Below are 24,409 nucleotides of genomic sequence, written 5' to 3' on the forward strand. Positions count from 1 at the left end.
CGCCGCCGCGGGACCCGCGAGGCAGAGCGGCGGGTCGGGTCCCGCCGCCCCCGGCCGCTGCCCGGGCGGAGTGCCGCATGCCCCCCGGCGGGAGAGGCAGCTCCCGGTTAGGAGCCTGCTGGTGTAGCAAGGGGAAATCGTTACTTAGCTTCAGGGCTTCTCCTGGGACCGAAAACTCGATGTCTGGTGTCAATTTGGCCATGTCAGAGCTCCCCCCTCTTTRGAGAGGGCTCCTTTCAGACACTTCTTATCTTCCCGGTGTAACAGTCATTCGTGATGAGGTTTAAATGGCAAATAAAGACCTTACAGGTGAAGTATGTTCTGGCTTGTGTGGCTGTGCTTGTTCTCTGAGGAACTTTGGCTGGTYAAATGTACCGAAGCCACATACCTGATGGGATTTATGTGCTGCACCTTAAGGGCTTTTTTATGTMTAGTAAATGTTGCTGTGTTGCAAAAATAAAACCTCCCAAATGCTCGAGAATAGTTTTACCTCTTGTAGCCTTGGAAAAGACAATTTGGAGACTTTCAGTCAAATCCAATGGAGCAGAGTATGCCCTGATGTTGGTGATCTCTTCAGTCTCTAGGGCTGTCAACTTTTTGTTGCTAGTACATTAATTTGGTAGTTGCTTCAGAGCCTGAAAATGACAGAGTCAGACTAGCCCCTGATTAGATCAGGGAAGGAGAACAACAATAGTAGGAATAGCTACTTGGTTCTGCATCTGTTCCCTTGTTCACTGAAAACATGCTTCTGCAGCTGCACCTGGATAGTAGGTGGTAGCATCAAAGCTGCCYGTCTGTGCTTCTTCCTCCAAGGTGTTGTTTGTAGCAGCTATAGCAGCAAGGGTCTGCACRTATGGGGATAAAAGATGTTTTTGTGTTGTGCTTTAACTATGAGAGTATGCTGAATGGCGTCCCCGTAAGTTAGATGTTTGACAGCTTTCTGTAGCAATCTTGACTTGTTGAACCAAAGAAGTAGGAGCTTTTTGAATATAGTGTGTTGAAAAACAGACAGAACAGGAGTGGAAAGAAAAAAGGAAAATTGTTTGGAATAAAGGCAGCAGTAAATACTCCCAGATACCATGTGGACAGGTAATCTGAGCTGAAGGACTGTTCAGAGATGGTTGTTAGAGGGCAATTCTAGAAAACAATTATAGAAAGCATCAGGAGCTTCCTCGAGAGAACTTTGCASTGTATAAATGTGTTCTGTTGATGTTGCAAGTCTTCAGAGAGAGATTTGTAAAATGTCATTACTAGCGGAAGAGTTCTGTGTTGGTAAGTAGCCTAGGCCATTGGTTTCTGCAGTATTTATGTTCTCATTTGAGATGCTAAATTCTAATCCATATTGCTGTGGAGATAATCTTCTGTTCTGAAACTCATGCAGACCTATCTAGTATTGTCTTCCCAAGACTGCAGAAGTTGGTGTGGCTTAGGCTCACAGCTAAGGTTCATCAACCCCAGAGTAAAATTTTGAAAATACAGTATGTTTTGTGGACTACGTAGACATTAGTGCAGCTTCAGGAATGTGTTTATTTTGTACTACTGCTGCTGTCATCTGAAGAAGCTATGAACAGCAGATGATGGGATTATTTGTGAGCCATTTAGATCTTTGTGCTGCTGTGTGTTGCCTTTGAGGGTGCCTTCTTTTGAAGGAGAACAGCATTATTTAGTTTGACAAACTTTGAGCTTGATGCCTGCTCTGTGTGTATCTAAAGCTTTAAGTGCATTCTGGGGTATATAGGGGCTGTGAAAAGGAATTGAATAGATTAACTAAATATATCAGCCTTGATATTGTGGTGACAARGTATCTTCCTTTTAAAGGACACTAATTTTTTTTTAATAAGAAAACTGTTCAGGATGCTTGCATGAGATTTTTCAGAGACCTTTGACTTTTTTGATTAATGCTGCACAATGTGGTTGGTGTTGTTAATTTATTGCCCACTCCAAAAACCACTGCCCTGGACATGATTTTGAAAGTAACTTGTCATGATGTTTATCTTAAAGTAATGGTAGTAATACTTACTATTTATGATTTGCTACCTTCAAAATCTTTTCTAGCACTCATCTGTATTAAAATTGTGTGTATGTATATATACACATACATGGACACATGCATGTATGTCTAAAAACATTTATAGTCTTTCTCCCCTTGTCTGCAGGGATAATCATGTTGCTGAGATATACTSAAATATTGCAGAGAAGGTGCATATGCACTGACCTGAATTGGTAAAACTAGTGACAGCATTTTAAAACAAACATCTGTATATTTTAYACTAGGAGCTCTTGTCGTTGGCCAAACGGAAACGTAGTGACTCTGAAGAGAAGGAGCCACTTGTGAGCAAACCTACAGCATCTTCAGACTCTGAGACATCAGATAGTGATGATGAGGTGAGTTTGCATTGTTATCCCTGAATTACTGTGGGTTATTTGTCTGAGTGTACCTAAGCAGTGAAAGTATATTCAGTGTGCTGACCTCAAAGTTGGACTGGTTATCAGTGGAACTGATGGAGGCCCATTAAGCCCAGAGCAAGTGTACTCAGAAATACCTTTTTTGTGTAATTAACAAGCCTGAAATTGTAACTGTATACAAAATAGTCTGAATGTCTATAGCAAAGTTGATTGTCTGTTTAATCTGATGTTTGTGAGTTTAATCCCATGTTCTGAATGGTTCAGTGAACTGCCTGCAACTAGTGTTGCTTCTGTTGTTGAAGATGCAGCAAAGCTGCTGAAGCTGGACCCTTAACAGACAACCTCTCTCCCTTGAGCTTTAGAAAAGAGCTTCATTCCTCAGAGGAGAGAAGGGCTAAGACAGATGGTACTATTTTACAGGTGGTAAAACTGTCCTACTTAGCTAATTTGATTCTCCAGAACTCCACTTTGAAATAACTTGTCTGATCATCTGAACGTGCAACAGAGTATATTTCTATTGGTATTTTTTGAAGAAAATGARGAGAACAAGAGTTTAAAATTACTTTGTTCTGGGGTTTTGTTCGTTTGTTCTGTAGCAGTGCTTAGCTGTTGGATGTRTTTTTGTTATATGTTCTTGGTATTAGGTTCTAGAGCTGGTTAAAAGTGTCTACTTTCTTTAAATGAAAACTGAAATTGACTCATTAAAACAGATCTGACAAATTGGTCATATAACTTCTTGAATAAAACCATTTTCTTGAAGTGTTACAGATAGAGCTATAAGCTTTCTACACAATGCAGAGAGGTGGTTTATTCCATCCATCCTTAAAAATGTAAAAAGGAGCTGTTCCCACCCCCCGTTTTTTTTTCTTYTCTCATCTGAAATCGTCGGTAGGACTATTCTGTGATATCTTGAAAGCCAATAATGTAGGCCAAAGAAACTATTAACTGCTAAGCATTTGGCAGTATAGCAGAATTCTTCCAGTACCTGTAAAGAGTGTGACAGTATAGTTTTCTTACTGAAGGTTGTTTAAAATAAATACATTCGAAACTGTTTCAGTCAACTTCTTTAAAAAGAGTAGCTGATGTTTTGATACTACAGTTAGTGATTTCTATCTAATACATGCTTAAGACATAAGGAGAGAGGAAAGTAAGAATGAGCKAGATACTAGATGTGTTATCAGGTAACTGCTCAGTCTATCACTTGGTGTGTTCTGATCTGCCAGCACGCAGCTTATTTTAAGCTGCTTGGAGACCAACTTGTCTGTTAAATGTAGACTTAAGTGTGGAGAGCACCTTGATGGTAGAGTCCTATGGCTTGTGTTTATCTYTGAAAACTGACAGAATAAATAATATTATTTGTAGTTTTTCAAACTGAAAAAAATAAGGTCTGTATAGAATGGAGAGGCAGACTATGACAATGTTTTTGTTCATGAATTTGCCAGGAAAACAAATGTCTGTAAAGTCAGTTCTGAGTGCATTTGCAAGGTTTGTGCATATAAAGTAGCATCTCTGTTGCACCATGTGCAACTGATACTCTGATCTTTCTAATCTGTGTATCACTTCTAATTGATACKCTGTTCTTTCTGACCTCCATGCAGCAAGAGGGAAAGGTTTAGAGAAGAGGTAATTGGGGCACTTGTTTCTATTCCTGTGCCTGAAATATTCATTCTGAACTGCTTTTTGTCATAGCAGAGTGAGACAGGCTGGGTCATGACAGTTTTGCTTCTGACAGTCGTTCGATTGTATGCATACCTGGACTGGACAACCTTCYCTGTATTCCTACTTGAACAACTTTGGTTTTGCTCAGTGTTCTTGTGGTTGGTTTGAAGTTTGCTCARCATTCAGGGAAAGAAGGTGTTCTGAAAGCTAAAATGAATTTACTGGGCTTGCTGCAGGATGTGGAGCAGAGGCAGAAGCATGGAAATTGCTGCCCTGGGCAAATGTACTTAATCATACTCCCGTGCTTCCACACATGTATTGCAATGTGCGCATTCTTTGTGGCTCCTGACAAGTACTAAACATTTCAGTGTAGTTGCGATGTTGCATGTACTGGAAAGGAGCCCGAATCTCTGCTTCAGTGGCCAAACACTGCATTCTGCTATTTTCATAGAAAAAAAGTTGGTGATGGTGTGTGGGGTTGGTGTGCAGAGAACACAGTGTGTTTTAGAATTATGGAATAATTGTGTAAACAAATCATGCTACGTCTATATGGATGGTGCCTAAGTGATTTTAGTAGATTTTAGTGTCATGTCTTACAGCGGGAATGTACTTCTTTGAAAGCTCTTAGCCACATCAGGTGTTTATGATGTGGATGCTGACTTACSTAACATTTTAAGGACCTAGAGACTGAAAATGAGTTGCAGGCAATGAGGTAGGAAGGATGCTCTGGACTGTCTTCTYGTGGGTCTATGGAAGAAATATGACTGAACTGACTGTAAACTGTTGTTCAGATGACTAGCAGGGACTGCAGGGCTTTGCAATAAGAAGCACCACCTTCCCAGAGAGATGCAAAGATRTGGAGACACATGATTCCTTTAACTTTAGAGAAGCATGTGGCCATGACCATCCAACACTTTACTGTGTCAAATTGTTACGAGCCTGCTGCGYGTAACCATTTTGATGTTGGCCAAATTACCACTGAGGCTACTGTGCCAGAGGTGTAAGTGTCTRCTGAAAAGATACTCTCGTTGCTTATTGACGACATTAGGTAGGTAGTGGTTTTAACTTTCATTAGGTTAATTCTGGGTTCTTGCTGTCTGTTTTATACCAGCTTTGCTAACAACAGTCCATTCAGGAGAAACAGGTAAGACTTCTGACAASATTGTACTTTTCAGTTCTGTGCTTATGTTAGTGTAGCTGCTACAGATCATCCAGGTTTCCTAGCACAACAGGAAGAAATCTCTTACAGAGAGCAGTGATGCTAGGATAAGTCTGTGTATCCTTCTACTCATGCTGACGTTTGCCGTATTGTTGCAAAGGGTTTGTTTGTGCTGCTTAAGAACTATAAGGTGACAATGGAAGATACCTTCTGGACGTTAAAAGTTAAATCATGAGTGCTTGGTAGTAGGTTGGAGTGTAGTGAAGAATAGCTGTTTAGGCCTTTGATTTCAAATGTGCAGATTTGGTGGGCAACAGCATAGTTGAAGATCTAATTTAGACCTGGGGTAAAGAAGAAGAGGTAGGAAGTGTTTGTGCTGCTGGTGAGTAAGACTATYCTGAATAGTAGTCTGCCTAGAAGACTATATCTCTATTATGAGAAAGGTGCTTAAAACTTTGAATCTACTTACTGAATTTCAAGWTAGAGTACTTTGGCTAACCACAGATTAGCAGAAAACTGCATGTTTTCCTTCTGTTTTGGGGGTGCCTCCTGTGGGTTTGTAGAGATTACTGTGGTAAGCATCTTCCCCCTGTGCTTTTGTTTCATAGCACTGCTTAATTAGACCTCCAAGATTGAGTGGGTTCTATGCCATATATGGTCTTTGCCATATATTTTTCAAGCTTAAGAAATTTGAAGCAGAGTATGATTTAGTTTTCCTCTAGCAGCTATGTAGGCTGCCTGCTTTGTAATTTTGACTTTTGTTGGAGACTCTTTCCTCTAACTGTTAACATGTGTAATAGTAAAGCTTTCCTTATGAAAGAGAGAAATACTTCCCCTCTACCCCCAACACGCAAAGTACAATTGCAAATCTGAATAGTGCAGGTTGTCTGTGTGGAGGCTAACATGCAGAAAGAAGCAATGGGAGCCAGCTGGGAACAAAATAGAACATATGAAGTTTCGTCTGTAGGTAATTTCGTTTTCCTTAAGCTGTGAGTTAGGGTAGGGATAACTTCTGGGGACATGAACTACATGGTATGAATCTGCAAGAGCTCTTAGGTGGAGCAGGGTACCCCAGAAAGAGGCTGGTGTAGGTATTAGAATTAAGTGTGTGTGTGTGTGTSYCCCACTGAGTGAACATTTCCTTTTACCTAGGGAGCAATTTTTGCTGGAAACCAGCAGTAATAGTGTAAGTAAGGCACAGTCTAATATCCAGAGAAGTGGTTAAACCTCTGTTAACCCCAGCTAATGTTTGCCAATTGATAATAGTAGTCGGAGAATATTTCCTTCCTTGTAGCTCTTGGAGTGCTGTCTCTGGAGTTCTCCTAGCTTTGAGACACTCTGAAAAGAGCAAGTGCTTTCTTATCTTAGTATCTGTGCTGCCTGCTGTTGTCTTCAGAGGGTCTGAAGCTGCAGTTTGACTTGCCTGGAAGACTGCCTTTTGCTTTCTCTGTATTAATGGAAGAAAACGGGTGAAAGTTTGTAACCTAGTCTAATGCTTTCTAGCTTTGGGCTCGTATGCTGCYGTGATGGAATGGCATGTAAGTTTATCTGGCCCAGAAAAGGAGCATGTCAGTAAGGGACCTCTTCTGCTTTAATATTGTGGCGTGTAATTTGCTTTCTGCTTATAAAAGGCGTAATCAGGAGGGAAGGATATGGCAAGGACAGGCTGGTAACTTCAGTTGTGCATTTCTGCAGATAGATGACTATAAAAAAGCAGACTGAATACCTACTACTTGCAAAGGAAAATCTTGGTGAGTGGTTTAGGCACTGTATGAATAGTAGAAAATAGTGACCATTCRAGCAACAGGGGCAAACAATTCTACTGTCCTCTGTGCTGTTGGAGCTTGCCTGGTGGTGTGTTAGTCTCCTTCCCACCCCCCATCTCATTTAATCTCCCCAGTGGAAATATGTTGCAGATTTGGTGATCTTCAGTGATTTGTGTGCAGTTGCTTTTGCAGAAATTGACTTTTAAATCTGCCTAGTTCCTAATGGCTTTTTGTTATTGGCAGTCTGTTCTGGGTACTGTGACTTGGGCTTCTTTGGGAAACACTTAGGTGATCAGCGCGGTGAACTTTTGAAGCAAGAGGAAATATTGAAATGCTACTTCCTGTGACTGAACCATAAAGCTCTATTGTTCCCTAGTACCAAATAATAATCAGAAAGCAGTGTTACAGAATGCTTCTGCATGGGTTCATTAACTTGTGTCTGGAACCATAGAAGGGAAAGATGGTGGTCCAGGAGGCAGCAGGGAATGGAGGGGCTGTTTAAAGGAGGTGCTAGRGTCATGGATGGCATGTGAGAAGTGCTACCTGGCTTTGCTTGCATGGAACATGGAAGGAGGAGCCTGGAGAAGCTGCAAGAGAGGGCAGATTTTGGAAACTGTGGTTACTGTTTGCTGTTTGAGATGCATGAAGGGAAGGGAAACAGTAAACAAATGCTGCTGACTGTACCTTGGTGCACGTTTTCACTTGATGTGACATGTAAACATATTGTTGCCTTTCTCAGTCCTACTGGTGTACTAGAGCATGAGGAGGGGGCTTAAGACTCTGGTTTGGGTGGCAGGTTGCCAAGCAACTCAYGGCTTTCCTGAATTGTCTCTCTCCCAGACCTGCTACTCTCAGTTACCTCTTTCTCTGCTGTAAGAGGAGGCCTAGCTAGTCTTGCTCTGCATAATACAGACCAGTCGTTCAGCGTCCAAGTGACAACTGATGGTTCTTGTATAGTGTTTCCTTGACCTAGCAGAGCAAACCATGAGCCTAAGAGCCCTAGCACTGTGTGTGTGCRTTTGTCTCTCTTTGTTTGACCCTTATTTTGTCCTGTATTGGCAGTAGGAATGACCAGGTATTCTTGAGAGCCTTGTAGTTGGGTGACCCCTGAAGCACCTGAGACAGATCAGGAAGAAACTGATCAGGAAGAAAGTTTCAGTGTGGTAGCACTGAAACTAGGAAATGACAACCAGTTATTTTACTATAGAGATGTAGAGGTTATTTGCATGAACAGAGAGTGGTGAAATCTTCAAGCTAAGGTTATCCTGAATAGGAACAAAAATGAAATTTCCTAGGTTAGGGCAGACTTTTTAATTCAAGAGGGTGTGTCATGCAGTTCTCTCCTTGGTCCCGTCTTCCAAGYTCCCAAGGTTCTTGCCACAATACTGCTTATGAGTAAAAGACAGCAGTGATCTGTAGCACATATACCTACAGCTATTAAACATTTTATTAACCATTTAAATTCTACTGTTCTTATCTGATCTTATCTTCTTTCATCTCAGCGTGACCTGTCAGGGCCTTGTTATAGCTCTGGGGATGTAACATGTCTTTTGCTGTGCTTCTTGCTAAGCTGCATGCTGATGCAAGGTAGAACTCAGTACTAGAACAGTGAAAAGAAGAAAAGTGGCAGAGCTCTGCGAGGAAGCACTTGTACATCTTTGCCTCASAGATCTCTGCTTCTCCCTGCCAGATATTTAGTTTCACTTTCTCACTGTTGTGTTACCACTGATATGCTAGTGATAGGTGAGCTTGTTGAACGAGTAGCAAAAATATACTATCTTAATCTGCAGTACATCAGAGGTGGTTCTTTAACCCTGAGCTTTGAGGAGATTCAGACTGAGTACAAGCTTGTTCTTAACTGATTTGCATGGGCATAGTTGACTAGAAATATTATTGGCAATACTGGTGAAGCCAGGTAGCTTGTATGTTACAACATTCAGCAAGTAAAACGTGAAAGCTAATGAAGACTTGATTGCAAGCTCAGGCTGATGTACAGTCAGATGCTTTCTGCGCAGAGTTTCTTACCAATTCTATGCAGCATGACAGATCGGGGTAATGGATTGCAATCAAAGGTTCACTGCAAGGTGGTTGTATTCTTGTCTTGGAAAAGAGAACTTCTGTCTGGCCTCTAACGGATTAGTTGGCTGATTAGTTTGAATGCACAGGTGACACTTAAAGAAGATGTGGGAGGTACAAGACTGAGTGTGACAGTGATCACAAGGCAGTAAATCCAACAGTATTAGTAGAYCAGGTAGTAGCTTCTAACTGAACAGCTGAGTTGCTTTCAGAGGACTCTGGTGTYTAAATATTCTAAAGGCAGTGCATAATTAGACAGAAGAGGAAGTCAGATTTGATGGAACTGTCAACGTTGGAGGGATGGATTTGATTCATGCCCCAGAAAGGGAGTTGGGGGAGAAGCCTGAGATTTATGTGCCCTTGAAGTCAGATAGAAGACTYTTTTTCCTCCTCAGTTAGAGCAGTTATGCTATTGATATAGCATAAATAGGATATTTGCTCATTTGAATTAAGATTTTTCTTGAGTAGATTGGATACTTGAACAAATGGTGAGGTGCATGAAGATAAGAGCAATATACAGGTATGAGGAGGAGAATATTCTAAATGTCTTTACTTAAAAATAAACTGTCTGTCTTATTCTGAAACATTTTCAATTTGGAGAACTTCTGGAGAGGTAGTGCAGTACAAAATATTTTTAAGATTTAAATCGTGCATAGACAATCCTCAACTGTTCTGTTGTCTTCTGGCTTTTACCAGGTAATTGGGACAATGAAACATTCTAGTAAGAAGTCACATTGTAAGATAAATACTAGTGCTTCTCCAGGGTGCTTGATGTTTAAAGTTGATGCCCACATGTGTATGGTGTTATATGTGCTGCAGTCCAAGCATGATATGATGTTAAGAGAAAGTTAAGACTAGACACTTGCTTTTTCTGATTTTGGTGATTTTGATTTGGTTCCAGCTTGTACGTTGTACATARGTGCAGTCAGTGGCACTACAGTTTGAGTGAGTTTTTTTGCCTAAAATTATACAGATGCTGTGTACTTTTAAAACTGAGATTTCTGAAAGACTGATGTATGTAACTGGTGTGCCTTTGTGGAAATCTAAAATCTGCTCTTGACTTAGCTGGTTTTGGAAGCACATCTGTTGCTGCTTCTGTTTAATAGTAGGAAACAGAAGCAAACCTTTACAAACACAGCCAAAGACTTGTTATTTTGTTTTCCTATGAATTTTTTCTTCTGTTGGATATTACAGACCCTAAATTCTGAGGTCTGTCTTCATTTTCAAAGGAGCATCCTACCAGCTGTTGGCTTGCACTAATAACTGATGAAGATCTTGTTAATTACTTTCGTATGACAAGTTTCRTATGGGCCTCATTTCCCGCCTGTATCATTGATTTGTTGCTGTCAGGTATTCAAGTGTTTCTCAATTGCTTTCACTGCAGTGTTTTGGAGCAGGGAGAGGGGAGTGATGTTCCTGTGTCATGATATCTTCCTCGTGTCTCTCCTTGCAGTGGACTGTTGGAGGTTCTAAAAATAAAAAGAAGGGAAAAGCGGGTAAGGCGGAGAAGAAAGGAGCCATGAAGAAACAGACAAACAAAGCTGCCTCTTCAGGCAGCTCAGATAAAGACAGCTCAGCTGAGAGCTCGGCACCTGAAGAGGGTAAGATAACACATGTGCACGTAGATACTCACAGCACAGCTCTCAGTGAAATTAGGTCATTTCACACTGAAGAATAAAATGTTGGTGGTGTTAAAGATTACTTTCAAAGAGCTTCCTTTGTTAGCAGAAGTCTGGATAGCTTCTAGACTTGCCATAGCTTAAAGTTGACCTTMAAATATGTAATTTAATTTAGCTTGCTCTAAGTACTCTATTAAAAATGCAATACTGCTTCAACAGAAGAATGTTTAACATTTAATTATTTGATTTTCTTCTAGAAAATTCTTTTTTTTTCTTTTTTTTTTCTTCTAGCTTGTCCTACTTGTAGTGTGAGTTGCATTTTCTTTTATTCCTATTGATGTCTTTTCCTTCTCAAATTTCTTACAATGAAGGGAAAGGTGTAWAGCATGCATGGTACAAATGGGAGATTATTTTACAGTTGCTCCAAATTGGAATTCTTGCATGTTTTTACTGAAATTGAAGAAGAAAAATCATAACGGTAACTTCACCAGATATTTTTTACACAAGCATTGAATCTGTTCTTATGCCAGATAACCTCCCACAAACCTACATAGTCATGATGAAAYCAGGAAAGAAAACAGGAACTTTTATTTATGATTTCAGTTGATTCTAAAAAGCAATAAAGTTAGAGTATGAAGAAGCCTGCAGTTTCATGTAACTTAGCACAGCTGAGACAGACTGAAGCATGAAGTGAGCAAACCTTTACTTGCAAGTGCATACAAAGTCAGAGTAAGCTTGCAAAACTGGAAGCTTTCCAAAAATAGTGAGACTAGAACAAAACTGAAGGAAAGAATCTCAGTATCTATGCTTTTGTGATTTGATGTAATATAGTTGATTAGGCAAGATAATCAAAGCACTTGGACTTAGGTCAAGTGGAAAGGTGGTGTGACTGAATGTTCACAGGGAGACAGCTGTTTCTTACACCAGTGTGTAAACTGGGGAGGACTTTTTACAGTAGTGCACCTAGTGTCATGGCTTTGCCAGTTCCCAGGGTGGTGTGTTTCAATCTTGATCTGGGTTGTAACGATTGATACTGTTGCAATCTTCAAACCACAAATTTTGACTCTTCAGGCTGCTCTAATGAGGAGTAGTGGCATTGGTGTGTAGTGCCATTTGAGGTGCACACACGCTGGTAAAGCTGTGTATGTGCAAGCTGCCTCTAAGTGACACAAGCATGTTGGCATAGAAATCTAACCTTTAACACTAATCACAAGGGCTCTCAGAAGTCAGTTGTTCTACTAAGAATTTTTATTTCATGACCCAATTTGTGTTCATGTGTAGTACCACTTTTAATGTTTTTCGTCATGCTTATTTCTCTCTTTGTAGCACACACATCCTGTAGTAATTAAGTATTTTCCCCTGGCTGTAGTTTTCATAATAGGTATGCTCTTAGTACAGTGGAAGAGGAGTATAAAGTTCACTCTTGATGCCCCTTGTTAACATGCTACACTGAAGAGATTGGGCTTTGCCCCAGTTGAATCTGACTGCCTTGTGATTCTTTTTCAGGAGAAGTGTCTGATTCGGAAAGCAACAGCTCCTCATCTAGCTCAGATTCAGATTCCTCATCTGAAGATGAGGAGTTCCATGATGGATATGGGGAAGATCTGATGGGAGATGAGGAAGACCGAGCTCGACTGGAACAAATGACAGAGAAGGAGAGAGAGCAGGAGTTGTTTAACCGGATAGAGAAGAGAGAAGTACTAAAGAGAAGGTGAGTATATATATATATATTGATATTTGATAGCAAATTCATAGAGGGTGCTGTGTCCTTTTTCAATGTATCATTGAGTTGAATTGTTAAACCTAAATCCTAAAAAACAGAAACATATGCAATACTTCATTGTTAATCCTGTGTATTCTGTATTGTCTGAAACACCTATTTTTCTCACTTCTATTAAGTAAATGTTGCAAACCTTAAACTCTGAAGTTACTGTTTCTTTGACTTGCAGCTAGCATGTTGCAACTTCTGTGTTTCATAAATATCACATTGAGAGATGGAATTGTCCTGTGTTTTAATATCTTCCAGAAGAATGCTTTATTTTTTTCTCTACAGATAGCTTTTCTGTATTTTTATTTAAGTACGAAGGCTGTATGCAGTCAGCACTCTAATGTGAATCAAGCTTCATGATATATTTTTTGTGTGTAAATATTCCTTATAAGCTCTCTTAGAAGTACGTAGCATGAATTCTTTACTGCACAAGCAGGCTTCTGAAAGTTTCTCTGCTGTTGAGTGCACCTATCACTGCTTCAAATGCTGGATGGTCAGGAGGACATCTCTCTCCCCCGCCCCCCCCCCAGCACCCATATTAACTGTCATATCGATACTTTAGAAAAAGGCAGTTCAAACAAAGTGCAGTGTGGATCTGAGGTTGTGGAATCTTTCAAACCCGGTGGTGAAGCACAGAGAAATGCAAGGATTGCCTCTGTCTGAAGCTGGTTGGGGGCCTAATAGAGAGATGTTGAAACAGGGAGCAGTGGTCTCAAACATGTCATTTTCAAGGGTTTAATTGTGGGTTTCTGTCTTGAGATTATGCTTTTTGTTTTGTTGTTAGAATGCTGTCCTGTCAGCCAGCTCTGCTGTGGTTAAAGATACTTATTTCCAGTCTATCTAACAGGAAAAACTGTGGCTTATATGTGGCAAGTTTTCTGCAACTTCTTCCTTTTCAGTGACTTTTCTCTCTTCTCTACTCTTTATTGAGAAATTTCTGTAGAGGACTGGCATCTGTCTAGTGAATCGTGTCAGTACAATCAACTATCGGATTTCTCCAAGCCATGAGAGCTCTGACTGACTGATGTGCTTTTAATACTACTTTCAATGTTTCCTTTAGTCTTTGGCCCTCCTCAAAAAGGTCAAAATGGGTGAAAGATAGCATTTAGATCAGATAGACCATCATATTTTTGAATTGCATTCAGAGTTGCAGTGTAACTGAATTTTTCTTTTAAAACAAACAGTTGGAGAATACTTTATATGAAAAAGCTAAACAATCTAGGCTTGAGTTTTACTGATCTAATCTTAAATAAGTCTGTCCTGTTCCGTGTAGAGGGGTTGACAGGTAGAATTAAGGGGTGAGGGTGGGGGGTTATTTACCTTCTGGTAAGTCAAATCTTCAAAATGCAATCTAAGCATATGTTTTGCTGTGTATAGCAAACCTCATGTGTGGTGCAATGCCTATACTCTGTTATGCATCATGTTAAAGGCATAAGGGGAAATAAGCTTGCCTGCCACTTCAGTTTGTCTGCAAAATTCAGGTGTAAAGGACTCAAAAGAGTGGATTGTGTAGCAGGTTTGTGGATAACACATTTTAAATTTCAGTTATTGTAAGTCGAACTTTYATGTGTTTGTCCATGTGCATACGTCACTAAAGCAATGACCAGTCCGTGCTGCAGTGGGATTTGTCACAGGATAGTTCCAGTCAAAGCACTACTTTTTCTGAGTATAGTGGCTGAATATGAGATTTTAGGGTGATATATATATTTTAATGAAGGTAGAAAGARGAGTGCCTAAGCTGTACTGCAGAAACTGCCCAGGTCTAATGGAATGTGTTGCAGCTATACTGTAGCACACTGCTATAGCTTCTTTGCAGTCTTTCTTACACAAAGGAATGCCAGTGGAAAGGTGGAGTTTAAGCAGGAAAAAGTTAGCATGATAGTAGGCTTGAATGACTAAATTTTCTTAGCTGTGGAGTTTCAAAAGACATGAAATACTTTTTATACTTGGGGACAACCTGCCATGGTCACTACACTGGCAAAGGTGAAGATGGGATAAGGACAAGTTTGCATCTTCCATAAACCTGCACTTTTCTGTGCTTAGCTTTCTTTCATCTTATTTTTCTTCAGAGGGCAAGGTGACCAGTGTAGCAGGTAGGGTTAAAGAGTTGCTGGTCTGGGGCAAGCAGTGCAAGTGTTCCTTGCAGTCTCCTGACACCAAAGCTGAGGTAGTGTCTGAACGATACTTTGCTCACTCAGGGCGGGAGCATCCTTTAATACACTTTCTTTTTGTTTCAACATTTGATACCAGATTTGAAATCAAGAAAAAACTAAAAACAGCAAAAAAGAAAGAAAAGAAAGAGAAAAAGAAAAAGCAAGAGGAAGAACAGGAGAAGAAAAAGCTCACACAGATCCAGGAATCGCAGGTAGGAAATGAAACTGTCCTTACTGGAACAAGCCCTGTTCCTGTGGCAGTAGAAGATGGAATGCTGCCTCTCCCTGCCCATGACCTTTTCCCCTAGAAATGTCAAGCAGCATGGTGGGCAACTCAGAATTTGGTTCATTTATATGTTCAAGCTATGTTTAACCTTTTCAGTTCACTTAAAAGCAGATTAACATGTTTGGTTTGCTGAGGGGTCCACTGATAACTTCTCTCAATGAAAAATGCGGGGAAAAAAAAAGTTGTAGCTATAGCTATAGTGGCTGTGATAATCCTTCCATATGGGAACACTAAGGCAAGCTTTTGCAGTTTCTTATATTTTAGTCTTCTAGCATTCAGTTTCAAACTTCTCATACTCTGGCCTTACTTTCAAGTGAAATTTTTGAGAGCACAGAGCAGGAATTACTTTTTGGGGGACTGAGGAGGTGTACAGTGGAAAGAATATTTACTGCTAGAGGTGTGAAGGAGAAATTTGAAATACAGGAGAAACAGAAGTAAGTAGTTCCATAGTTTTCTCTACCTCCTGTAGAAAGAGGACAGTAGCAATTGTGGGGTGAGGCCCATGTCATTTGAAGCTACAGTTCAGTTACTGAATTGTAATGGTAAGATCCCTCCCTTAACTAGAGATTCTGGGCAGTTAGGCTCCCAGCACAGGATGGGATTCACCTAACTTTAGCCATCTAAGAACTAGGTGGTTGTTTATACTTGTTGTCGCTTGTCTCTCTGTGCAGTAAAGAAGGGCATCTCCAAAGGGCAATTCAACCCATGTTATCTTCTAATGAAATAGAAGTCTAACATTTAAATCAAGCTGTATGAGTTGAGATTTCCTTCAGGCATCTGTTAAGAGAGATAGTGAGATGAGATTCACTCCACTTTACTCTGTGTATATATATGCAGAGTTCTACAGTGCCTTCCAAAAATTATTTATTTCAAATGACTTTCTCTAGTGCTTATTATAGAAAAATCAAGCAGCACAGAATTAATCTTCTAGTAGACTTGTTTAAAAAAATATTAGAAGGCTTACAACATTTTAGATGCACATTGCAGATTTTGCACCCACATTTATTTTGCATTAAGTATTTTAACTGAACTTTCCTCGCTTTCCTTTGCTACTGAATGAGAATAGAGGTCTTTGGCTTTTCCTTCTTTGAGGCCAATTAATGAGAATAATATTTTCAAGTTTTCCTCATGACTCGTTAGTCACATAATTACTTCCATTTTATTTCTCTTGTCGTCCTTTTAGATTTAAGGAAGAGTTTTGAGATTAAAACTTAGTATTGAAATCAATTAACTTATTTTATCTTCATTTCTGCTACCAAGTAGAAAAAGAAATATACTTCAGGAGATTCACACCTCCTAGCCTCTGGGAAAACAAAATCTTGGAAAAATTATTTCAAAATTGAGTTTTAGTGATTTCCTTTGAAAAAGTTTTTAAAGCATGCGAACAACCTTAGTCTTAATTCATTTTAATTTATGAATTGGATGTTGGTGTTGAGGCACTTTCTATGCGTATTTTTCAGGTCATGTCACACAACAAAGAGCGGCGATCAAAGCGAGATGAGAAACTAGACAAGAAATCTCAGGCAATGGAGGAACTAAAAGCAGAAAGAGAGAAAAGGAAGAACAGAACAGGTATGCTGTTGATTATATKAATATCTCAAAAAAATTCACAATGTTTTGCGAGTGGTACTACCTATTTGTAATTAAGGCTACAGTCCTGACCTTGGCACATCTTGGAGTGAATGAACTCCATGTCTGTTTTCTTTCGTCTTTGGACCAAATTGGCCACCTGGGGTATCATTGGGCACTGTTGTGTCTATTTTTACTTRTATTTTTTTCTTCCCCTCTTAAGGAATGATGTGGGGGGTAAGGGATAGAGGCAAGCTTTCTTTGTTGTCCGTCGAGTGGCACTTAGTAATATTCAGTTCGTGTGTTTGAACTGGTCACTTAGTTTCTGTTATCTGATGTGTTAACCATCCAAACCATATTTGATACTTGTACTGTTGTGACTGTATTTGCTTTTTTTTTTTTTTTTTTTTTTTTTNGTGATCTTGTCGTTCCTGACAGGCTATTGATGCAACCTTGGTTTCGTTTTTTTTTCCTTTTTTTTCTCCTAACGGGTTTTAATTGTTCTAGCCACTGTTATTTTGCAAGGGAAAAAAAGAAAATCAAGTATTTGAACTGTCTGTTCATATTAATTGTATATCCAGTTGATATGCCCATCTTGTATTGCTAGTTGCAATTAAGTTAAGAGACTGTTTGAAGATAAGTACAGTTGAGGTTAAGATGCTTTTGGATACTCTGATTTCTTTGCTTGAATATATACAACGGAGTACTTAGCTTACAGGTGGGTTTAAATATATGGTACATCTTTCTCACATACAATTACCAGTTATCTAGTTGTGCTTCCCCTTTTTTTATAGAACAGTAAAGTTTCAGCTCTGAAAAGATTTTGTGAAAAATCACAACTTGCCTGTCTTTGTTCTCKCTCTTTATTCTCCCAGCTGAACTGCTTGCAAAGAAACAGCCATTAAAAACCAGTGAAGTGTACTCTGATGATGAAGAGGAGGAGGAAGATGATAAGTCTAGTGAAAAAAGTGATCGCTCATCTAGATCTTCATCTTCTGATGAAGAAGAAGAGTAAGCAACAAACACTGGACTGTGATTTACTATAATTGTGTATTTAAGATGACACACATCCACTTTATGCGGACATGTACTGCTTGAAGATTATTTGAGGGCAAATCAGTGTGTCTCAGGTGGCTTTACCTTTGGGCATCTGTAGAACACTTAGCATTCAGATTTGGGTCATTCAGCTTATGAATCATAGCTGGRACTGATTTATCTTGGACTGGTTTGTGATTTCCATTCCCTGCTGTTGCTTTGATTCTYRCTTGTAAGTGGAAATTGTTTACAAGTTTGTGTACTCATACAGTTGAGTACTGTATGCAGTGTAATTTGCATGCAGAACCCATGCAGATTATAGYCTGGCCTATCAGTAGGAAGTTGGAGCTGTGCCAGCTTATCTTGAAGCATTGGCCTATAAATTGCCTTGATGCAGCTGAGTGTTTATGCTTTGTTGTAGCAGTGGGTAAAAACTCCACTCACAGGGACTCTGAATCGGGTCTTTTCTTGTGAATGCTATATTTGTCTACCTACAGTCAACTAGTGTATGATGAGTCATTCTCTTTAATAGTATTCTAAATAGTTGGCACTTACACTGCACCTTGCTCAAGAACCTTTTTGTTTGATAATATGTTTCCCCCCCCTTCATCTTTCCCAAACTAGAAAAGAAGAAATTCCTCCTAAATCCCAGCCAGTATCCTTACCTGAAGAACTCAACAGAGTACGGTTATCGCGACACAAGCTGGAACGCTGGTGTCACATGCCCTTCTTTGCCAAGACGGTCACTGGCTGCTTTGTCCGTATTGGCATTGGAAATCACAATAGTAAGCCTGTTTATCGGGTGAGTTTAGTTCCAAGCGATGTAGTTATTTCTAGTGTTGTGACATAATATTTGCTACTTAGCAGTTCTCAGGAATAGTACCTGTGGTCATTTGGGTAATTAATATGAAAAGATTGATTATAAATAGAAAACATAATCAGTGCAGAAGTGGAGGAGACTGCTTTAAAAATAAAAATCTGTGGGACCAGCTAGGTGAAGAGATGGAAACAGTTTATTAACCTTTAAATCAAGCTGATTTTTGCCATGCAGTTATATGCAGCGATGTATCTGTCTGTCTGTATATATAGATAGATATATTGCTATATATAGTGATTATACATCCTTATATGTAGTGGTGTATGCCGTATACTGTGAAGGATAGGTATCTAGTGTATATCTATGTACACTGGTACAGATATATGTATCACAGTATATGAGAGAGAGAGAGAGAGAGAAAGTGCTAAGAAAGCCTGTTCTTCTGGCTCCTGTTTATGCTGTCCTGCCTTTTCATCTCTTACAAACTAGAGTTCAGTACTCTGCCTTGACCAAGTAAGGATGAGTAACATTCACTTGTTATTTCTGGGAATGCTCCCAAGTTATTCTTACTGCATGGTCTCAGTTCTTGCTTTGCGAAGTATTTCTAGTGTATCTGTGCTCTTTGGAAGAGGTGGTGATTGAGAAGCAGTTTTGTTCTGCTTCATTACTGTAACTGCACAATCGTAGCATGCAATAGTATTCTCTAAAATTGCTTTAAAAATGTGCTCAGAGGAGCTATGTCTAGTATGTGAGCAGCACTGAGTGTATTTTATTTGAAAGATACACTAACCAAAACCAGTGTACTCAATTGAAAAGATAATAGGAAATGTAGGAAGATGCACATCATTTGGTAGGAAGGTAGAACTGAGAACATATCCAAAAGCTTGATGGAATTTTTATAATATTACTTACCAACTCAAAGGTGATGTATGAAGCAACTAATTTAGTATCTGATAATATACACTGAAAAGTTACGCTTTCCTTGGTGTAATTAGAATTGTTACTTGGATTATGTTTTCTGATCCCTGGTGAAAGGGTTTAAATATATTCTAGGAGCAAAAACAGCCTCTGACATTCTCTTGTGTATTTTTCTTTGTGATATAGGTCGCTGAAATAACTGGTGTGGTAGAGACTGCAAAAGTTTACCAGCTTGGTGGTACCCGGACAAATAAAGGACTGCAGTTGCGGTAAGGTATCAAAGTAATACTCACAGGTCATGCATCAATGTGTCTTTTAAAGGATGTTCCACCTGTGGTTTGGAGCTGAGAGCTAAGCAGGAGAGTGGATCTTGCTATTACACTTTGTTTGAAGGTTTTTTCCCACTTAAGGTGTAGTGAAATGACAAGTCTCACCAGAGGACCTGTGATTGTGTTGACATCTGAGCATTTCGTTTGCTTTGGTAACCCAGGATTGTTTGTGTGTACTTGTTGGGCTTTGCCATATTTTTTTTCTATCTTTCTCCACCATTATTAAAATTGGGTGTTAGAAATGCACGTCACTTGCATCAGAACCAACTACATATGCCTTTGTGTTACGGCATGAACAGCACTTTGGAGGGAGGAAGCAAAACATAGCATCAGATTTCTCAATTGTTATTGTGGCTGTTATAAATATCATGAGGTGCAGGCTAGTAGTTGCAATAGAAAACATTCTGATGAGGCAGGATGACAAGATGTTAACTATTTGAGTGAAGCAGGAACAGATGAGGAAAATGGACAGAGGTGCGTGCTTGGAGTAACAGAGTCTTAAATGCATTGTGATATTTAGTAGCTGCTTAGGCTGTTAAAGGCTCGTGCTTTCAGAAGAGAGCTTTGTGTCTAAATTGAGTTTTGCACCATTGACAGCTAGCTTTTAGTAGTGCTCAGTAGTAGTAGTTTAGCTGGTATTGCCAAAGGAAGTGCTCAGCAGAATGTTTTTTTAAGGATTTCTGGTTCTTGACTTGCTGGTGAATGAGAAATTAGATAGGGGGTGGTTTCAGCGTTATGTAATTAAGTCCTGTTTAAAAGTTACTTCTACTGACCAAAGCGGAAAGTGAGAGACCTGTGTTTCTGAAGGTCATGCAAGGAGTCACCAAATGGGGTGTGTAAGGACTAGGTGTGAGGTAGCTCTAGCAGGAGACAAACAGACCTATTACTGCTACAGCTGGGTGACYGTTTCCTGCAGACTCACTGTCACTTGGTACTGATGTCAGTCTAAAGCTCCTGAACAGTAGTTGGCATGTTTGAAGTAGATAGCATGTGAACCAGAAGAGTAGCCTCTACTGTCTCTAACATGATTTTGGGTTCCTCAAATCTGCTTACACCTATAGATCCAGATCACAGTGCTCTGCTGTCACAGAACCATATTGTTACATTTTCATGTTGCAGGCATGGCAGTGATCAGCGCGTATTTCGTTTGGAGTTTGTCTCAAATCAGGAATTTACTGAAAGTGAATTCATGAAATGGAAGGAAGCGGTAAGTTTGCCAGAACTTAGTTTCTTCCCAGAAGCCTTCTGTCAAGGATATTTTAAGTGGAAAGTAACCTCTTTCACCTGTGCCCAGATGTTCTCTGCTGGGATGCAGCTACCCACACTAGATGAGATAAACAAGAAGGAAATGTCCATCAAAGAAGCCCTCAACTACAAGTTCAATGACCAGGACATTGAGGAGGTAAACAGTGTATTTTAGTGGGGCTATGACAGTGCTTAGAGGTAACAGGAACTCGGAGCAGAGCATTAGCTCTTCCAAAGCAAAATGATCATGGTAACTGCTTACTAAAATGAAAGCAAAAGGCTCAATGTGAAGTCAGATAACTGGATAGAGTAGCTCAGTGATCTAACTCTTGTTCAGTGCTCACTCTACTTGACCCCAGTGTCCTATTCCCTCATTTAGAACTTGTCTTGCAGAGCTCTGAACTCCCAACTTGAGTAAGAACTAGTTTTCAAGTTCTGAAAAACTAATAGTGTCGTAATAGATGCAGTTATCATGGTTTCTGCAGCTTCTTACTTGCTAAATACTGACCAAATGTGATCAGTGTCAGGGTGGTGTTTTATTGGTCATAAATGAGGGGAGTAGAGCTATAACTTATTACCAAGTGGAAAATTAAAAAATCCAGCAGAGAAAGAGCACGAGTAAAGTTCTGTGGCTGTAACCACATTTCTTAGGTGGTACTGATCTGTTACTACTTGTGTCCAAGTACTGAAATAGTCACTTAATAACAGCATATCTTTACTGCTTTCTTTGCATCTTACAGATTGTGAAAGAGAAGGAAAGATTCAGGAAAGCTCCTCCAAATTATGCTATGAAGAAAACTCAGCTTTTAAAGGAGAAGGTGAGAGATGGGATGATGCCTGCAAATTTAATGCAGTCTTTCATTTTGAAGAACTGAAGCTGAACTGGATTTTGGCAGTAGTCAGCAGTAAGCTTGACTYTAATTATGCAGCTAAAAGGCTGATCTCAAGGTTCATTGCTGRGTTCAGAATACTTGGAACCCTGTTTAAGCTATTAAGTTCTTTCACTATGAGCAACTTCCAAATATTCTAGCTATTCTTTATCTTTTGGACAAGAAACTTTTAAGTTGGTTTGCTGTAGAAATTCATTTTCTTTTTTGCAGGGTATCCCCAAGTAACACTAGAGACTTAAATTCTTTTTCTTTCTCCTTTGAAGGAAGAAAAGGACATGTGTTGAATTGTCTTTTTACCCAGTGTAACTGAATCGCCACTTTTTGGCAGGGGGGCAGTAATTTGTACTGAAAAGARTACATTGCTGAAGTATTTACTTGCCACTGGACTGCTCTTACATGTAAGCTTCCTGGAATGAACAGCCCTAACAGTGCAGGGCTTTGAGTATTCTACTTSAGAAGTCAAAGCCCAGAAGTCAAGTAAAGGAGCAATCATAAGTATCTCTGAAGATAAAGACTGATATAGCATTTTTTGTTTGTGTAGACCTTTTTCAAGCCATTCATACTTCAAATACGATAAAAGCAGTTCATGTTCTTTGCCTTAGCTGCGTTGTTTAGTAACCATTTTACTGTGCACAAATACRCAAGTTTTCCATTGTGGAAGATTGCAGTTGCTCTCTGTTGTCACCAGGTGGCATAGTAAGCTACTGTTACTTATCTAGTGTTGCAGTGAGAAGATTCAGACTCTCCAAAGTGGCAATGACAGTTGCAGAAATAATTACTCTCTTCCTGGGCTGGTAATATCAGCATTAAAATTTAATCAAAGCTATAACTTCAGTCATCTCACTGATTATTTTTCCTATTGATGCTGGGACTGGTGTTTCTAAGTCTTCAGTAGTTTCAAGGGTTTTGAAGGTTTTTCAGAAGTGTTTTTTCTTTCTCTTTTTTTTTCTTTCTTTTAAGAGCATAAGTAGTCTCTCTTTCATTGCTTCCATCTATAAGTACAGTTTAGCTTCTTGTTGTATTCTTACCATATGGTGTAGAACATTTGTAACTGGAATAGGGTTAGCTGGTTGATTCATGGATCTGTCCCTCGTTTCTCTGACTAGCTCTGTACTAGAGTTGTGCCTAATGAGTTACTGTTTGGTTGAAGGCCATGGCTGAGGACTTGGGGGACCAAGATAAGGCCAAACAAATTCAAGATCAGCTTAATGAACTTGAGGAGAGAGCAGAGGCCCTGGATCGTCAACGAACAAAAAACATTTCTGCCATCAGGTAAGRAAGATACTGGGAACTTTCTAAAACGGTATCAATCGGGATACAGAATGAGGAGGAACTAGTGTAGTAGTGAGTTAATTGCAAGGTTTTGACTCCTCTTTCCTGTWTGATGTATTCCTGAAGTGTGTGTTGTGATAGTTTTTTCTAGCGTTTGTCTCTCCATGTGCTTGCATTTGGCATTCAGTTAAACTATCAAAAATACAAACTCTGTTTCCTACACCGCAAGTAGCAGGTGTGTTGTAGTAACAGTAACTTGTGAATTCATGATCATGATGAAGTTGCAAGAATGTTGTCAAGCATTTTGTTGTGTAGGCCTTGTTACGTGATGATTATCTATTTATTTTTTTCAGTTACATCAACCAGAGGAATAGAGAATGGAATATTGTGGAGTCTGAGAAGGCTCTTGTGGTAAATAATGCTGGATTATTATTTCTGTACAAGAAGAGATGATTTGATGCGAACGAGGATAATTGCATGCTGAAGTTATTTTACCTTTTTAATAATCTATAAAATCTTTCAATATAACAAGTGATATTTTTGTAAGAAGATAACTTTCGCTTTGAGCTCGATTATCAGTAGATTACAGACTATAGTAGTGACTTAGTATATTGCCTCCCCATTTTGTATGGGAAAGCAATCAGAAACTAGACTTCAGAGGAGATAACAGTACAGAAAATATTCTGTTCTCTGTGATGACACATTTATTTGAGGAAAAATCAGACTTGTTAACAAAAGTTTAGGGCCAAGAGTTACCCAAAGAGTTGTGCAGCTATTTTGTTTTGTATTCAATAAGGCTGTCTGCACTTTGAAGCACAGCACTGTGGATGTGACATTCTTTCTAGTGCATAATGCTATTGCTGTTTTTCTTTTGACCTTGATGGCATATATAGTGGGGGTGGATATGTGGGATGCTGTGGGAGGATTTACAAAGGTCCAGGTAGCTAACTGTGCAAAACCTTGTACTTTTGTTCTTCAGGCTGAAAGTCACAGCATGAAAAACCAACAAATGGACCCCTTTACTAGGCGGCAGTGCAAGCCCACGATAGTGTCTAATGTGAGTGTAATACTGAAGGCAGTTAATAATTAACTGAGGCAACTGGCAGAGAGAGAGGAACCAATTTTTCTACACAAAGTAGAAAAGAAAAATAGTAGGATAATATTTGTAATCATTCCCAACTATGCCCTATGCTATAAACAGTCCAGATATCAGAGGGAGATAAAATTGAGTGATCCTGTTCTCAGCTTCTCAGAAGAAGGAAAAGCAATACATCCACTTTTCTGTAGCAAAGTGTGAAGGACGTAAGTGATACGGGCATGTATGTGGAGAAGAAACTGTGGTTTGTATTTCTGTAGTGAGTTCTTGTACATATAATTACTCATTTAGCTCCTGTGGGGAGGACAGCTTACTTTAGCTGTGAGTTTTGCTTCTAATTAGTTGA

The 24,409-nt window shown here is 39.5% G+C and overlaps 1 protein-coding gene across 1 annotated transcript in view; it reads left to right on the forward strand.

Annotated features, from left to right (window-relative positions):
• The first annotated feature begins 853 nt into the window (after positions 1 to 853).
• RTF1 (RTF1 homolog, Paf1/RNA polymerase II complex component) overlaps positions 854 to 24,409 on the forward strand; it is a 29,216-nt gene continuing 5,660 nt past the window's right edge. Inside the window, exons 1-15 of the mRNA XM_085305505.1 lie at positions 854 to 916; positions 2,275 to 2,385; positions 10,520 to 10,667; positions 12,192 to 12,396; positions 14,704 to 14,818; positions 16,353 to 16,464; positions 17,337 to 17,472; positions 18,121 to 18,298; positions 19,418 to 19,500; positions 20,680 to 20,767; positions 20,855 to 20,962; positions 21,546 to 21,623; positions 22,846 to 22,967; positions 23,321 to 23,378; positions 23,947 to 24,024. Of these exons, the coding sequence (XP_085161631.1) occupies positions 854 to 916; positions 2,275 to 2,385; positions 10,520 to 10,667; positions 12,192 to 12,396; positions 14,704 to 14,818; positions 16,353 to 16,464; positions 17,337 to 17,472; positions 18,121 to 18,298; positions 19,418 to 19,500; positions 20,680 to 20,767; positions 20,855 to 20,962; positions 21,546 to 21,623; positions 22,846 to 22,967; positions 23,321 to 23,378; positions 23,947 to 24,024 (1,683 nt within the window). The remainder of the gene's footprint in view (positions 917 to 2,274; positions 2,386 to 10,519; positions 10,668 to 12,191; positions 12,397 to 14,703; positions 14,819 to 16,352; positions 16,465 to 17,336; positions 17,473 to 18,120; positions 18,299 to 19,417; positions 19,501 to 20,679; positions 20,768 to 20,854; positions 20,963 to 21,545; positions 21,624 to 22,845; positions 22,968 to 23,320; positions 23,379 to 23,946; positions 24,025 to 24,409) is intronic.

The sequence above is a fragment of the Rhea americana genome, unplaced genomic scaffold (genome assembly GCF_003343005.1).
Source record: "Rhea americana isolate MKP2758 unplaced genomic scaffold, rheAme1 scaffold_102, whole genome shotgun sequence".
Lineage (NCBI taxonomy): Eukaryota > Metazoa > Chordata > Aves > Rheiformes > Rheidae > Rhea > Rhea americana.